Consider the following 18,073-nt stretch of genomic DNA (forward strand, 5'->3'; position numbering starts at 1 on the left):
ACTCACTGGAGTAAAAAGTAGCATTATTCAAGACGATCATGTCTTAAAATTATCAATAATAAACAATCTTTAGTTTTTATACATCATGTATGAATATTTTATAGCTTTATTATACTCTCTTTGGCTAGAGGATGTAAAATTCAGGGAAACTTTTACACTGTCATTTCTTGATCCGAAATGCTCTGATAGTTAGCAACAGACATTTTCAACAGAATAAATCAAGTTTTTATTTTAGTTTCATTTTATTTTTTTAATACAGTAAAGCAGTGTAGTCAAAAATAGCACGGACACTCCTTATCCAGTATTTTCTAATGATGTCACTTTTGGCCAACACATTACCCACATACATTTCCATGCTTTAAGCAGGGCTGAAGCAAGGAGGGGCTTGAAACTTCCTCCTTATGACCTCTGACTGCTTACAATCTGCAAAAACAGAATGACAGGCATTTCAATCCGGGGACTCAAGAGTTCGATTGCGTGTCTTACGAGTTCGCAAAGTATGGAAAAGCTCTTTTGAGAAGCAGATCTCAGAGCTGGAGGAGTGAAATGAATCTCTTGTTATGTCAATCGAGTGGGCTTTGTTGCACAAGTTCTTGGGGCGTCGTATGATTTTTGTTTAGCGGCCCATTGAAGATCGACATGGGCCAGACATCTGTCTCCAGCTTGTCTCAGGGAGCGAGCGGTAAGTGTCTGGAAGGGCTTGTTCTTCATTCAGTGACCCGCTGTTTACTCACCCACACCGCTATCTCAATTAACGCTCAGGGAGGGATGACGTGACAAGTCCTAGTCAATTCTCAGTGTTTTTTTTTGGCAACTGTTTCTCAGAAGGAATTGAACTTAGAAACTCTATTTACGTTGAAATCAGAGACTATTATAACATGTCTGTCTTAATTTTTTAAGCAATTCATACAACTATAAAGTGCATAAAGTATCAAACTATCATCATGTACAGTATTTCAACACCTTGTCTCTGCTGTAATTCTGCAGAGAACAATGTAATCGTGTGTGAATTTTCTTGAAATGATAAATGGTGTCACTGCTTTGGATCCTGACTCTTTGTTTATTGTTCTCAGTTCTTTGATGCCGTTTAGGCGTGTGGAAATGCTCTTGTGATCATTTTACACTTCATCTGGCCAGGTGTGCCTGAGACTTTAGGTCTGCTGTTCTGTTGGATTATATTTGATAAACGGGTTTAATATCTCTTTGCGTAGCCCATGTGGAAAAGCCACACCTCTCTGTCAGAATCCGTTCTTTTTGCAAGCTAAGAAGAAATTATGTAGGGGTGGGGGTAGGGTGGAAGAGAGTTCAATTCTTGGTTGAATCACAAACCTTAAACCTAAAGTGAGCATCTAACCTAAAATAATCAATCGGTTCTGTGATTAAGGGTCTGGGTAGGAACCAGTGATAAGTTCCAGGACCTCTCAAAAGGTATATCCCCATTTATTAATAGAATTTTGCTTGAAAGTTTATGATGGTAGCAACACATCCAAATATGTATATTCAGGATGTAGTCTTTCAGTGATTCCCTCTTGGCTTATCTTGATGCAACCTCACAATTCTATGAAAGTTCCGTCATCCAGTATGACATTCACTTGGTGATTATGTTGGATAGATCATAAAATGTATTACACATTACAGCTTTCAGCTGCCGGCACTTTCACTGAACCAAAGTAACCATATAGAGGCCTAAATATAATTGATATCTTGATATGTTCTGTCTCCTTCATCTTTATAGTTCTGGAGAGGAAAATATCCACCAGGCAAACTCGAGAAGAGCTTATAAACAAAGGTGTCCTTATTCCAGACCAAGGTGAGATTTTAGGTAAATGAAGTGAATGTGATACTGAGGCCATTGACCTGTTTTCTGGAATATTAAAGGAATGTTCTACACAATAAAATTGTTATTAGATAATTTATTCTTGGTTTATAGTACACTATAAGGACAGTTTCCTGCAGCAACCTATAGTTCAAGTAGGTTATTTGGAGGTCTATTCTGTGTACTTCATGTATGAAGTGGTGCTGGTGGGTTATCAGATGCAATCTTTAACTTTTAACCACTGTGGTACCACCGCCTACAGTAGAAGACAAATTCATTAGAACTTTTTTCAATGTCTGTAGCCGCAGTTACCACTGCGTGAACAACTGATATAGGGTGCTTTAGCAACAAAGATTAATACTTTGTTCTACCACCCTGGAATGTTTTCCATTAAATGGCTTTCATCGATGTTATCCATATAATAAAAGCTAAGCACTTCCTGGACTTACTGTTCACGTCCAAATAAGTTGACTTACTTTGTGAGAACAACAGAATCCGTCCCAATCTTCAGGCTCAGAGTAAAGAATTTTAGTAATACTTTTAAGTAGTCTTATTTGGCCTTACATGGGGAAACCAAAGCACTTTTTTTATAAGAACTGCCTTGAATGACTTTAATATCAATGCAAACAAAATTGTGTTTTTACTGAATAGCAGGCATGTTGTCTTGGTTCCATGATATCTTTAGATGATCCTTTGAACACAGAGACCTTGAATGGTAATGCAGTGCCCAGTGGAGTTACTGAAAAGGTCAAAGTAGACATTGAAACACCAGAGCTGGTCCCAGAAGAAAAAGCAGACTTGGCGGCAGTGGCAGAGGACCCAGAAGGTATCGTCTTCTGTTTCTTTTATCAAAAAGGGGCAAAAGAAAGATGCTGAATCTTCATCTTCAGTTTAACTGTACTACTAATCTATCTTTGATGTTTTAAGCTCAAGCCACTCATAAGTTACATTTTTCAGTCTGACTGGGGGGTCCTTTCATTGGTTTTTCGGCATGCTCATGTTTTGGGTTTTTTTTCACAACATTTTGTTCACTGCATGGACAGAGCAAAGTGATCCATATTATAATGGCTGTTGCAGTGTAATTTCTGCACCACACCATCCATATTTCATATCATTGTGGCTGAACAATAGTAAAATCAACGCTTGTACTGTAAGAGCAAATGTATCAAAATGGACGAATAAAGACTGACGGTAAGTATATAGTGTGTGTTGTTTAGAGGAAGTTTGAGCTGCTTTGGCGCAACAGTTCTATCTTGTTCAGTGAAATGTAATGAAGATGTGGTCAAGTTTTTAATAAACTGTACAAATGGAGTTATTTTTAGAACAATGACATTTCCTGAGAAGCTTATTTCAAGGGTGTGTTTGGTTTTATTCACTGAGTAGTTTTCTCCACATATGTCTTTAATGAACGTCTCTTGATCGTCTGAACCTCTCAGGTGGTGAGATGCCCTCGAGTGTCTATTGTGCTGTATTGATTTGGTTGAAGTTATATTAAAACCATTGTTAATAATAACATGAAGTGCTTTGTATTGAAACCATCCTTTTAGGTAATGGGTTTTATGCCGTTTAGACTGACATCATTTTGGATTTTTTTTTTCTTTTTTCATCAGAGCTGTAGGCTGAAGTTGTGGCCACAGTCATAAGATGCACAAGGGAATGTCAAAACTGTATTTTTATCATTTCTGCCCCTTTAATGATCTACACCAATTCTGTAATTCTTTCAACCACATTTCTCCCACCAATTAATATATTTTATTCTTCATGGGGCAAGCATTAAACCGCTTGAGGCGTTTCCGCCATGCCTAAAAACAGCACCAGCAATATATTCACAAATTACCGTTCAAAAGTTTAAGGTTTTGAAAGAAGTCTCACCAAGGCTTGATTTATTTGTTAAAAATATTATTATTATAAAAAAAAATTTTTTTCCATTTTTTAATTGTGTATACATTGTAATTTTATATTGTAAAATATAATTTAAACTACTACTGTTTCCTATTTTACTATATTTCAAAATGTAATTTATTCCTTTTATGGCCAAATTGAATTTTCAGCAGTCATTACTCCAGTCTTCAGTGTCACATGATCCTTCAGAAATCAATAAAAATGTCTTATTATTATCAATGTTGAAAACCGCTGTGCTTATTAATATTTATTTGGAGTAAACCGTAATACAATTTTTCAGGATTCTTTGATGAATAGAAAGTTCAAACATCACTTATCAAAAAAAAAAAAAAAAAAATCTTTGTAACATTATAAATGGTTTCACTGTCTCTTTTGATCAATATAATGCATCATTGCTGAATAAAATTATGTCATTATGTATGACAATATTTAGCATTTGTCAGCCAATTAATATAGTTAGAAAGCTTTACTGTTGGCTGTTTAGTGTCACTACTTACTGCATTATATAAAGTGTGGCCATATTTGTGTTTACAATGGCTTAGAACGTGGCTTATCCAATCACAATTTAGAGCTAAATGCTGACATGATCAGAGGGTCTTCTTAGTCAATAACAGTTTAGGGTGCTCTGCTCCTCTGTGCTCCTGTAGAGAGGAATGACAGCAAACGCAGCCCGCAGGCCAGTGAGTCAGCTGCTCCAAAAACCCCTACTAAAAAACACCAGGCCACACCCCAAAAACCCTCCGGTGAGGCCACAAGTACAGGCATGAAGAAAGGGGGCCAAGCAGGGGGTAAAAAGATAATCAAGAGCACCAATAAGCAGGTCTCCGCTCCTCCACCCAAACAAACCACCCAAACTGCCACTCGTGGCAATGGTAAGTACACATGTCAGTGATGTGAATAGAGCATCGTGTTTGCATGCGTGGTGAACAAGCTCTGCATGGAGGGGTCCTGTTTGCGTCTCTTTCCCCCTGACCGGTCTCACTGGGAACCAACTTGATCTTTTAAGGAACATTTCGAGTTTGTCAGAAATGTCAGCAAAATCTATCTGCATTTATTTGAGAAAGGGAAAATGCTCAGTTTGCTAGACAGCAACTTTTGCTTTTGTTTTTTTTGTTTTTTTTTGTTTTATGGTTTAACAAGCTTGGGATTGGTATCCAGTACTGTGCAAAGTGACATCCTGACTCATTTGTGACCCATTATGGCTTTCTTGTGTTGTTGTTATTGTGCTTGCATTACATGTCTACTGTCTCATTGGTTAAACACATTATAATCTTTTATTGATGTTTGCCTTTATGTCTGAATATAATGGTACAATAAATGTGTTGCATTTTGCATGTAACTAGGACTTTGTGCATGTAAGCCACAGTCACGTAATTGTCTATAAACGGGCTTATTATTCCACACTGTGCTATACCTTTGTCCTTTTACCTGTCCATTGTGTGTCTCTGGTGCAGCTCATCATTGGTGGCTTGACAGCTTTCTCTTTTAACTAAAGCATTAATTAATTAATTTATTTATTTATTTATCTGTGCATTTTTTGAATACACAAGTGAATGTGATATTATTATATACACCATATTATCTTATTATCTTATAGTTCTGTAATTATCAGTTCTTATTCTTAGAAACCCCATTTAAAATGCCACCATTGCTGTTGGTATATCCATAAACTCATCCAAGTCTCTAATTTCCCTGAATTTCTTCACAGCTAAACCTTCGAATCCTAAGAAAACTGCAGGCGCATCCAAGAGTTCCTCTCAGGCCTCAGGACAATCTTCTTCATCTACCTGCTCCAAGACCCCAAAGAACAGCAACTTAGAACTAACAGCAGCACAACCCAAGTCAGCCAAGAAAACCGAACCTTCCAGGTCAGCACGGCCCCCTTCCAAAACCTCGTCTGAGACTGTGGAAAGCTCCTCTAAAAAGGACCAAAAGAAAAAAGAAGTGACCTCCAGTATTGAGAAGGCTGAGGAGACCTCTCAGAATGGGAAGGGTGCCGATCATCTATTGGAGTCCTCTGCAGAGAAGGACAAAAGGCAGCCCTATGTTAACCAAACCACAGAGGAAACGTCCTTCTCTGAATCTTCAAATGCACTTTCTTCAGACACTTTAGGCCAATCTGTGAGCACAGAGAGTGAAACAGAGAAGGAGAGGGCAGTGGCAGACCAGCCACAGAGGTCAGTTTACATGTGTATTTTTACAATTTTCATGTAAATGTTTAATGTCACTTTGTAAATTCTGTATGTCCTCTAGTGTTGTGCTATTGATTTTGATTATATAACACATGCATGTCAGTGTGCCATGTGCTCTGTGTATTTCCTCTGAAGGTAGTATGATTGTTGCAGTTGAGTCATGCTGTATGTCATCCTCCAATCAGATGTTTAGTGAGATTGGGGTAAACCACAATGTGCATTACTGTTCAAAAGTAAGGGGTAAAGGCTACATTTTATTTGATCAAAAATACAGTAAAAGCAATAATATACTTCTCTTTTTTTATTTTAAATATATTTTAAAATATAGTAATTTATTCCTGTGATGGCAAAGCTGAATTTTCAGCATCATTACTCCAGTCTTCAGTGTCACATTATCCTTCAGAAATCATTCTAATATGCTGATTGGCAAATTACTGCTCAAGAAACATTTCTTCTTATCAAATTTGAAAACAGTTTGCGGTTTAATAATTTTGTAAAATGTAAAGTGATACTTTTTTCAGGATTGTTTGATAAATAGAAAGTTCAAAAGAACAGCATTTATGAACAGCATTTATTTAAAATACAACATTTTTATAAAAATTTATAAGTATTTACGCTTGCTTTAGATCAATTTAATGTGTCGTTGCTGAATAAAAGTATTAATTTCTTTTATAGCAACAAATCCATACTGACCCTAAACTTTTGAGCAGTAGTGTAATTTTTTCTGCGATGTAACTTCAGGCTAAAAACTTGTTCTTCTTTTTTAGTTGTGCTGTTTATTCATAGTTTGCCAAAACGGTTTTGTAATCAGTATATAACATCAAATAGACCTTGATCTTGTAACTTGCTTGACAGGAAATGTGGCTAGTGATAAAGTTGTAGTAATATAGTGAGTTGTCTAGTACTTTATCACGTGATTATATGTGTATAATCAACTTTTTAGCTAGACCTACAGCATAACAGGAAAACAAGTGCACTGAAGGGGTTATATGATGGGACAGTTTGTCAAACTTGTGCTACTTGCAGTGTAGTAAAAAAAAAAAAGAAGTGTGATCACTGAAGTGTAGCGATCAACTCTGTTGCTCACCTCATGTGCAGTGGCCGAAAAAAAAAAAACCCATTTATCTCGAAGAGTCAGTGAGAGGGTAGAAAATGGAAAACTAAACTATGACTCTTTTGGCACAGAAAAACCTAACTAATGGACGTCAGGGAAAGTACTAATTTTAAAAATGAATGATGTATGATCCATTTAATGTCTTGAGTATGTTAGCCTCTTTCCCTTATTTGATTATGTAAACGGATTCTGATTATGAATGTTTTAGCTAGACTAAATTAGTGTTTTGCTTTGCCTTTTGTAGGATTGTTGGGACTGAAGAGGGAGAGAGACGACAAATCGTCAATGTTGAAAGCCCACAGGTGTCCATCATTCCTGACTCCATTCAAGAAAGCCAGTCCAACGACTCCGATTCAGATGGACCTATACTTTACAAAGATGACGAAGAGGAGGATGAGGATGATGAGTATACCTCTAGTATGTGTTCAAGTCTGGTTTGTTTTGTTTTTAGACCCCAACCCCTTGTTTCTTCATATTTTCTGTCAATAAAAGCATTTAAAAAGTTGAGCCAAATTAAAATTTTGTAACTGAAAGGCCTTAAATATGCAGCTTTTCTGGATATGCATTTAGAGTATTCTAGCAAAGGTGTGTCTTCAGCCTAATGTTTATGAATAAACAACACAAAATGTAGCACAAGTACAGAATGATACATTTCCAAGAGGTTTCATTCTTGGTATCTGCATTTTAGAAGTTTCTCTTGGACCAGAGCTTTGCCAAAATTCTTTGAAGTACAAGCCTTTAGTTTGTCAAACTGGAAAAACATGCTGTGTCTTGTCAGCGTTACTTTTTGACATGCTGGTTACTACGCAGACTTTGCTGCCAGTGCACTTTGCACAACACATTCCTGCAAAGACTGACGCCTGTTTCTCATTTTCTGTTCCTTCCACACTGCAATCTGAAGATGCTTCACTGGTGTCAGAATGCAAATACCTTATTATTAAGTTTTTTTTCTTGGGTTGCAATGGTACTAAAGCACTGTCCAGTGCAGATAAGCCAATAATGATTTTCATATCATGGCTGATAACTAATAAATGTCAGATATTGAAATTATTTACTATTTGGAATAAATAAATAAATTTATTTGAATACATAAATGAAACAATAAAACACACACGCACACAAAATTCTGCAAGTGAATTAGGCATCACAACACTAATGTACAATATAAAAAATGTGATTTTAAGATTTGCTAAAAATTGCATTTACTGTGTTACATAATTTATTAAAATGAACTTTAAGTGAGTGTAATTTTAATTTTTACATTTGCATTACCTTTCCTCCAACAAAATTGGATCAAAATTGGATCAAAATCACAATTAAATATCACAACCTCAGCCATTATATATAAATAAATATATATCCATCAATCTATAATGATACATTATTGGCAGATAACCAATATGGTACCAATATATCACGCATACTTTGTTCTTAATTGTTCTCTTTGTAGGCTCACTTGCCAGCAAAATTCGCCGCAAGGACACGCTTGCCATCAAACTTGGTAACAGGCCCAGCAAGAAGGAGCTAGAAGAGAAGAACATTCTCCCACGGACCTCAGAGACGGAGCGACAGGAGCTACGACAGCAGATCGGCTCTAAATTAGTGAGGTACATTAAATCATGCTGTTCTGTACTGCTAGTATGTTTTGGACACTAACATTGTCAATTTATGGTAATCAATGCTGTCAGTCAAAAGTTTGGATACACCTGACAGAATTTTTGTTTCTGATAATCTTGAGTGTTTTGAGAAGTATGAATTGGGCCTGTTTTTTCCTTTACAAAACACAGTCTAAATATTCATCAATAGTCTTTGTGGTTTCTCCCAGACTGATTCTTGTTTTCGTTTTCCCATAGACGGCTGAGCCAAAGGCCCACCACAGAAGAGCTTGAACAGCGAAATATTCTAAAACGTATGTCTCCTCTGTCACAATCTCATTTACATAGTCTGTAGACAGTTGCTTTGTTCGGGATGCCCAGGGCATTTAATGTTTGTTCTTGCTTATTGCTGCCTCTGATGTTGCAGGGACATTCATTGAGTCACAGACGTCGCTGTGTGTCTCAGTCCCTATGTCGTTCTGCCTTTTCTCTTGCCTTGGTTTTATGTGATATAATTGATGAAGCTAGGAATGTGATGAAGGAGCTCTGCTCTAACAAGCTGTAAGCTATATGCCAACAATCAGGGAGGTGTAAACAATTCATCAGAGTTGCTTAAAGCTCACTGCTTACCTGAGATATAATTGATATTAGCAGCCCCTTAAAGGGCTTGAATGTCCCAAATCTAAAATTATAATATACAGTATAAACAAGTTGTTGTTATTATTGTTTTCTGAAGTAAAAGTGAGGTTTATTATTAAATAAGACATTGATAATTGAAGATATCATAAGAGTATAGTGTCAATTTGAATTGTTAGGCCGTCCTATAAATAGAAAAATAAAAGAAGGTATACCAGTGATTGTTTTGGAAATCTCATAATATCACAACAACTTATAAATCAAGAGGATGGAGTATGGAGGAGTCTTCAAGCAATCCTCTTGGTCCCATGGCAAATTCAGTGTTTGGCCAATGTTACACAGTTAAGTTTTGAACTCATCACTGACCATGCTTTGATTCTAGACAGCCATTTAATGTTATGTTATGCTGGCTTTCACTGTACTCCGATCACTTACTGACAAGAAAGACTAAAAATCAGCATTGACATTCACATATCAGTTAGTACTGAGTGACCTTGGTTGTGGTAAAGTCTTATTCTCAGTTTTGCAATAATTGTCAAATTATGTATTTAAATTTCAGAGCAAGTATCAGTCATTGAATAGGATAGAAACTGACAAAGGTCTTTCTTGTGTCCCTATAGAGAAAAATGAGGAAGAAGAACAAGAGGCCAAGCAGGAGATTAAAAGAAGACTATCCCGAAAGGTACAACCTTCTGCAGTCTGGTTGTCGAATCTGTCAGAAATATATGAAAAAAAGAACAACTTAAGAAAAAAAAAAACCTGCTATGGTAAATCATAATTATTACAAAGTCACAATTATGACATAAATAATGAGATAAAAAGACAAAATTATGACAGACTAAATCTAAATTGTGATAGGAAGTCATAATTCTAAAATAATGATGACAAAAAATGTCCTGTCCTGATTGGCTTAGTATCTCATAATTTTGACTTCTTATGTCATAATTGTGATTTCCCAAAGCATGATTTTTTTTCCCTTATATGGCAGAGATGGGCTTCCATAGAAGTTAGACATGTCAGATATTGAAACATTACAAGTATAAGTTTACATTTATTTCAAATAACTCCTAACCTGTTACTTTTGCATAATGCTGCAAGATATTATGAATCATCATGAATCGGTATCATCACTGTGACATCACCTTATGGAAAATAGGGGACTGTGGGGCATTGCGCCATCTGCTGGCCTTACAAGGAAGTCAAATAAAAAATGAGACTAGTAGCTCAATACATCACTTTAACACGGACTAATTGACATTTTGATGATGTAGTTGTACTTGAATTTATTATTTGATATTTTAAGATGTTCCTCTGCTATTGTGAAATTAGATTAAAGAGTTAATTTGGTTGTGTCTGCAACCCACTCGCTAACTCCAGATTACAATGTGTGAGGTGTTGTGGGGAGTATAAAAGAGTTTTATATTCCTGACGTGTTGTAAGAGTGGTGGTTGGAGGTCTGACCATTTTAATTATAGCCGCCTTATTTAGTTTGCTGCTAATGCCCTATATTATGGAGAGAAATAGGACAGAGGATGTAATCGGTCAGATAGACCAGATCTATAAAATGGTTCAATAGTCAGTTACAGAGATTTTCTCAAAATTGAACTGTTCTAGCTGAAACCGCAATAATGGACAGTGATTTTCAGACAAATGACTTTAGGTGTAGAAACCATCTCTAAATATTTCCACTTGTAAAGTCAGTCACATCCAACCTGCTTCATTCTCAAAGAAGAAATTTAGTTTGACACATTCATTGTTTCACTCACATAAGGTATTACTTAGGCTAGAAGGAACATGCTTAACTTCTATTAAAGGTGACTGCACACACATTAAAAGGTGACTCGAGGAATTGCTCTGTGTCTGTAGCTCAGCGTCCGGCCCACGGTTGCAGAGCTGGTGGCACGTAGAATTTTGCGGTTCAATGAATATGTGGAGGTCACAGAAGCAAAAGACTATGATCGCCGTGCTGACAAGCCCTGGACCAGGTTAACCCCTGCAGACAAAGTAAGGCACTCTTCTCTTACTGTTGCTTTACAGTGTGCGTGCTGTGCTAAATAGAATTCTGAACGCACACCTCACAGATGCCACTTATGCACATAAACCATGGCAATTGTTGATCAAGTTTAATGAATAGTAGGATTTTTTTTTTTTTTCATTTTAAATAACAATGGTTCAGAGGATTAAAAATATCTTTATAGTAGAAAAAGATTAAACTGCTCTAAAACACAGCTAAATTAATACTGTTTCTTTTTTTCTTTTAACTTATATATTTAATTATATATATATATCTATATATATATATATATATATATCTTTTTGGAATTAATATTTTAATTCTATTTTTAAAGACTAAGGGAATCTCAAACTAATTCAATTTATCACTTATGTAGATTTAAAGGCCTTCTATATCATTTTAGATATTTCAGAGCACAAATGCTTTAATGGTTGTCCCAAAATGGGAGTAGTTCACCCTCACATCATTCTAAACCTGTTACCTGCTGTTATTTCTTGTTGAACACAGGAAGTTATATGGATTTATAGTTTTTTGGACTTTTTTGTTCTTTTTGGGACTTTGTGAATAATGACATTTTCATTCTATACAACCATTCCTTTACGATTTATAATTAATAAACAGGATAAACACATTCGTTGCCTATCTATATTGTTATATACCCTTGGGGCCATCAGCTGCATACATATCAACTATGCATATAATTAAGTTCCTGTCTTGTATAATTTAGAGAATAGTAAATCTGGATAGTGTGATCAACAATGGAAGAGTTGCCTTTTGTATGGTCACAGATGCCACCTACTGGGCATGTGACTGGTGCATTAAAATGTGATAATTAACAAAATTCAAATACTTTTGTTGTCAGTAGTTCATGATAATGAATGTAATTGAATTAACATAAAACATTATATTAACATATAATTAAGTATAATAAACTTCAAAAATAAATCTGAAATAAATGCTTTTCTTTTGAACTTACTATTCATCAAAGACAATTTAAAATAAAAAAGTTATTTTGAATTGTAGTAATATTTCACAATATTTTGATCAAATAAATGTAGCCTTTGTGAGCATAAGAGACTTCTTTAAGAAACATTAAAAGTCTTACCGATCCTAAACCTTTAAATGGTAGTTTATTAAAAAACGTTTCATTTTGCATTGTTTCATAAAGTATTTCATTGTACAAACTTTCAGTTGTCATTGTCACTTAATGACCTTTCTTTTTTCTTTTTACAGGCTGCTATACGTAAAGAACTTAATGAATTTAAAAGCAAAGAAATGGAAGTCCATGAAGAAAGCAAACAGTTTACCAGGTATGTTTGTGTACTAGCAGCCTGATCAAAGGAAGATGAACTGAAAACATTGTGAGAGTTTCATAAAGCATTGAATAGACATTACAGAACGTCTGGACAAGGCAATATGGCCAAAAAAATATCACAATCAAATTTTTCATATCTTTCAATATCGATAATCATCACGATAAATGTCAAATCTTTATTTCTTTCAAGTTTAGAGGCAGATTTTTGCTCCTAAGTGAAAGTTGTAGAAACCAGACCATTAACTGTGGTTTTAAACTAGTCTTTATTCTCAGAACATGACAAAAACTTCACGTTTTACCCAGCCCTATGTGAAATATAGCAAAATTCACACGATGAGAGGTGGTGCCTCCATAGCACTATGATTGGCTGATTATCGGTTTATCATCTCAGCAAACTGCTGGAAATGGATAGACAAAGTGCTATTACTTTGCATCTCTTATAAATTAGACGTCTGTCAGTGTGTATCTGGCAGGGCTCTTTATTCATCAAGTGCTGTGTTAATAGGCTTGCTGGTGATAAGAAAGATCCCATCAGCTGCTCTTTCCACTGCCTCGTTTCCTCTAAATATTGCTCAGATCTGTTCTGCGTCCCGTCTGCTGGAATCGCTTCTAAACTAGTGTCTGCTCTCTCCATTTTGTGGCAGGTTTCATCGGCCCTGAGGCGGTGCCTGGTGGTGGGGGTGCTGGACGGCCGCTAACTCCAGGCTCTCTCTTCCTGTCTCTTCGCCATGCTTCCTGCTGGGAGGCTAACAGACTGGCTCCCTGCGGCAGCCGGCTCTTCTCTGGCATCGGCTGCACTTTGGTTCTTGCTTTCAGCCACTAGAGGGCTACAGCGCGGCTAAAGATGGACCTGGAAGGCCATTGCGATCTGAAACGGATAGAGAGGGACCTTCAAACAAGATGCAGCAATGCAATGGTTCTGACACGTTTTTCCATATCTGTAATGGTTTTGCACACACTAAGGACAAGACTTGCACTCTTTTAATTTAAAGTGTCCCTGATATTCTCTCAAGGTTGAGCACAGCAGTGTAAATCATTGAAGCGCGTTCAGTGACTCATCAGTGGCTCGCTTTGTTGCTGCGTGCATCTCTGAGGATTTTTTTGTTTTGTATATATTACATATTTCTTGCAGCATTCATGCAGAGTCCAGTAATATCGATGAATATCCATGCATGTGAAAAAACATTTTATATGACTCATGTATCTGGTTCAATGTATATTACATGGATATTCAGGTCCATTTGGGCATCATGATGTCCAGGTTTATTACTGCCATTATTCCGCTGTATCCAGATTAATACGTCCTCAATATAATGTATGTAATCAGATTTATGTTGTGCCTTGACAGTGTTGTTTTGTTTTGTTTTCTCCAAAAAAGTCTGATTACTTGATATATGTGGTCATGTTGTAACATATCTGTAACTGCTGTTCAGGAAGAGACTAGCATCATATGTTCGTGACATAATTCATGTTTATTTACCTTGTATTTTAGTTCCTCCCTAACATTATCACGGGTTTCTCAAACTTTCAGCTAGCATCTTGTTGATTTGGCTTTTAGGTTGTACATAAATTTGGTGGGTTTTATTGAGTACAGTCGTGTCGACCGGATACAAGATGTGGCAAGCAATATAATGTAGTGAAACGGTAGTTTTAACTCAAATTGGAAAGGGCTTGTAGTCCATTATTTTAGTCCATTATATAATGTGTCTGTATTGCATTATTGCACATTTTGGTGCTCTATATATTATATGATTGTATGTCACAGGCAGAATTTGCTGGACACTCAAGTTGTTGTTGTTTTTTTTCATGTAGTTAGAAATTGGGGAAACTTAAATTATTTTAAATCAGTTGTACAGTCCGTGTATGATATATGTGAATACATCCAGTATATTGCAGTATATTGGCTTGATTTCTTTCTCAGAGAAACACATTTAAAGAGGGGTGAAAACATTAACTTGTATTTATCATTCTGTATGTTTTATTTAGTTATTTAGGTTATCAAGCTCTCAAATTTACATTAGAAATCACCTTAATCACCACTGGACAATTTTAAATCACATTTATACAGGATTCATCGCTATTTAATGAAAAAAGCCGTTAAGATGTCTTTTATTAAACGGATTAGTATAGATTAGTATATATATTTGAGTTTCATACTTCCACACTGTATACTGAGAGATCTATTCCTATTTAAACTGTCTATATATTCTTTGTTTTAAAGCAATTACATTTAAAATATATATATATATATATATATATAAACAAAAAATGAAAATAATTGTACATGCCAGTAAAACAAAGCAGGAGAATTAGTAAGTGTAGTTAGAGAGCATAAATAATATTGTAGCGCTTTTGTAAGAATTTTATCATTCATACTGTATGATTTAGAAACAATTACTAGACATTTTATGCTGTAGATGCTGAATAGTTATGATCATGCAATTTATTCTATATACAGTTGTGCTCAAAATTATTCATACCCTTGGTAAATATGATCAAAGAAGGCTGTGAAAATTAATCTGTATCATCAATCCTTTAGATATTTTTTAAAAAATTGACTAAAATCTAACCTTTCATTGGAGAATAAGAATTTAAAATGGGTGAGAAATGTCATTATGAAATAAATGTTTTTCCCTAATACACATTGGTCACAATTAATCATACCCTTTTATCCAATACTTTTTGCAACCCCCTTTTGAAGAGAACAGCTCCGAGTCTTCACCTATAATGCCTGAAGAGTTTAGAGAACATCTGACAGATCAGAGATCAGAGACCATTCCTTTATCCAGAATCTCTCCAGACCCTTCAGATTTCCAGCTGCATGATGGTGCTTCTCCTCTTCAGTTCACCACACTCATTTAGGGTTCAGCTCAGTTAACTGGGTTGGCCAGGGCAGAAGCTTGGTTTTGTTCTCAGTGACCCATTTTTGTTTTGATTTTGATGTTTGTTTGTGGATCATTGTCCTGTTGGAAGATCCAACCATGGCCCATTATAAGATTTCTAGCATGGACAGTCAGTTTTTAATTTTTTATCCATTGGTATTTTATAGAAATCATTATGCCATCTATCTGAACAAGATATCCAAGATCTCCGGCAGAAAAATAGGCCCACAACATTAAAGATCCAGCAGTATTTTTCATTGTACACATTTTTTTCTTTTTTATCCCTGTGTGCACCAAACCCATCTTGAGTGTTTGCTGCTAAAAAGCTAATTTTTTTTGTTTCATCTGACCATTGAACCCAGTCCCGTTTAAAGTTCCAGTCGTGTCTAGCAAATAAATATGCTGGAGTTTGTTTTTGGATGAGAGCTATTTCTTTTCTAGTTTTTTCTTGAAGCCCTCCCAAACAACATTGTTTTTGTTTTGTTTTGTGAGGCTTTCTGACCCCAAGACTATTTTCTAGACTAGACAACTATTTTCTGCAGTTCTCCAGCTGTGATCCTTGGAGTCTTTGGCCACTCAAGTTCTCCTACTCACCGTGCATTAGGACGATATAGACACACGTCCTCTTACTGTATTAGAGAAAAATATTTATTTCATAATGTGATTTTCCCCCACTTTCACTTTTTTTTTAACTTTAATTAAAGGTTCGTTTTTTGTTTTTTTTGAATGAAAGATCAAGTGGATAAACAATGCGGATTTATTTTCACAGCCTTCTTTGATCATATTTACCAAGGGTATGAATAATTTTGAGCACAACTGCACCTCTACAAGCTAAAAGGCAAACTAGATATTTTTGTATGTGAAGATTAATTGTAAGCTACTTTTATTGTAGGTGTACTGGGATACAAATAAAGCCATTTTAATGCATCTATACAGTAGATTCCTACAGTAAGTTGACAGTATCCTACAGTGACCAGATTGTTATTAAAGACATTTATATTAAGTCAAAATGATTGTATTAACATGTCATTATTGTAAATAATCAATCAAGTGCTTGCTATTGTTGTAAAGGATGCTGTCCAGGAAATCTTTGTGCGTAAGAAAACTGAACGTGTCGGCTGTGCTCTTGAACTGTTTTCCCAGTGACGCACAGTCATGTATTGTGTATCATTCTGGCATCGTCTTAATATTGACATGTGTGTTTGCACTCTATCTGTGAGTCTGTAGTGATCAATCTACAAGTCATCCAGAAGCCTTCTTTGATTCTGTGGCACATATTAGATGTACAGTAAATGACATACACATGCAGAGCAAATAATGTTGGCAGATCACACCTTTCATATCAAGCCCTTTTAGACATAACCGCTGCTGTCGTCACAGGCGCCAAGTGCACGCCATTTGATTTCATGCTTGCTTTAACTTGTTTTTCTTCTCCAGTTGCTTGTGCCTCTAATCAGATGGTACTGGCATCTGTTCTCACATATTTAATCATAGATATGTATGTACTCATACAGAATTACATTTAAACCTTTATGATCTTATATTGAATTACAGCATGACAGATAGACTTTCAAAGTTAATTGTCCATAAATGACTATGGAGCAAAATGACCTTTAATCTATAAGCACATTTAGGCACTAGCACACATAACAAGCTGACTTAAGACTTAGCAAGCATGTGACAGCTCTTTCTTTGCTCAAATGAATGGCTTTTCCACTGGAAATGATGATTTGAAATTTTACCATTAGAGATGTTGGGGATGGCTTTATGGTTGACTGAATGTAGCAATAGTCACGTCCGTAGACGCATGCTGTCAAGGTTAGTGCCAGCCACTGAAGGACATGAAATGTTTACTCAATGACCTTTTTGTGTGGCCAGTCCAGGTGTTATTTTCTCAGAGCGATGATATGTTTGAAAGAAGAGCTCAAGCTGGTAGTGTAGGAGGGTAATGAGTGACTGAAAGGGTTGTTTGTTACTGCTTCATCTGACCATCTGCTCAACTGCAGCGTTTTTATACATAATTCCTTCTGTAGCATCTTTCTAGTACCTTCTGGACTCCTCAACAGCTTAATTCAGCATTATCCTTCAGTTTAAAATAAAAATAGCTGGTGAGCTTCTGTGCCAGTATGTTATTCCTGATCATGACACTGCAGAAATGACTCTGTTGTAAGAATAACTCAAACTGTGTAGCCAGCTGGCGAGGATTTGTCTTGCTATGCTAGTGGCAACCGCTGACTGCCACGCTCAAACGCTACAAATCTCTTATCAGTGAAGTCATGGTGATGTGAAATTTCCTCTGCAGTGATTTATTGGACAAACATTGGAAAAATCCACTCCTTTTTATGCATTCTTTGCTTTAAATGAGCTATATGCCACAGCAGATCGAAGCAGCTTTCCATACTTTTTAATTTCATGTTAATGTAAATGGATCCGATTTCACATTGAATTAAAGGGGTCATATGATGTTGCAAAAAAGAACATTATGTTGTGTATTTGGTGTAATGCAATGTGTTTATGCGGTTTAAGGTTTAAAAAACACATTATTTTCCACATAATGTACATTATTGTTTCTCCTCTATGCCCCACCTTTCTGAAACGCGTCGATTT

At 35.9% G+C, this 18,073-nt stretch overlaps 1 protein-coding gene across 1 annotated transcript; it reads left to right on the top strand.

Annotated features, from left to right (window-relative positions):
- The first annotated feature begins 639 nt into the window (after nt 1-639).
- Nucleotides 640-13,903, top strand: LOC107743595 (phosphatase and actin regulator 2-like). The gene is made up of 13 exons (XM_016556925.1): nt 640-682; nt 1,396-1,428; nt 1,736-1,810; nt 2,502-2,642; nt 4,366-4,590; nt 5,427-5,895; nt 7,269-7,441; nt 8,475-8,631; nt 8,878-8,933; nt 9,876-9,937; nt 11,122-11,259; nt 12,503-12,579; nt 13,229-13,903. The coding sequence occupies exons 1-13, from the start codon at nt 640-642 to the stop codon at nt 13,242-13,244; spliced, it is 1,665 nt and encodes a 554-aa protein (XP_016412411.1). The 3' UTR covers nt 13,245-13,903.
- The last annotated feature ends 4,170 nt before the right edge of the window (nt 13,904-18,073 follow it).

The sequence above is a fragment of the Sinocyclocheilus rhinocerous genome, unplaced genomic scaffold (assembly GCF_001515625.1).
Source record: "Sinocyclocheilus rhinocerous isolate Xijiao unplaced genomic scaffold, SAMN03320098_v1.1 scaffold677, whole genome shotgun sequence".
Classification (NCBI taxonomy): Eukaryota; Metazoa; Chordata; class Actinopteri; order Cypriniformes; family Cyprinidae; genus Sinocyclocheilus; species Sinocyclocheilus rhinocerous.

Excerpts from the sequence above, each read along its gene's own strand:
- LOC107743595 (XM_016556925.1), top strand. The coding sequence starts at position 640 with ATGGGCCAGACATCTGTCTCCAGCTTGTCTCAGGGAGCGAGCG. Across the intron at positions 8,632-8,877 it reads ATCGGCTCTAAATTAGTGAG|ACGGCTGAGCCAAAGGCCCA; the intron begins GTACATTAAATC and ends GTTTTCCCATAG. Across the intron at positions 11,260-12,502 it reads GGTTAACCCCTGCAGACAAA|GCTGCTATACGTAAAGAACT; the intron begins GTAAGGCACTCT and ends TTCTTTTTACAG.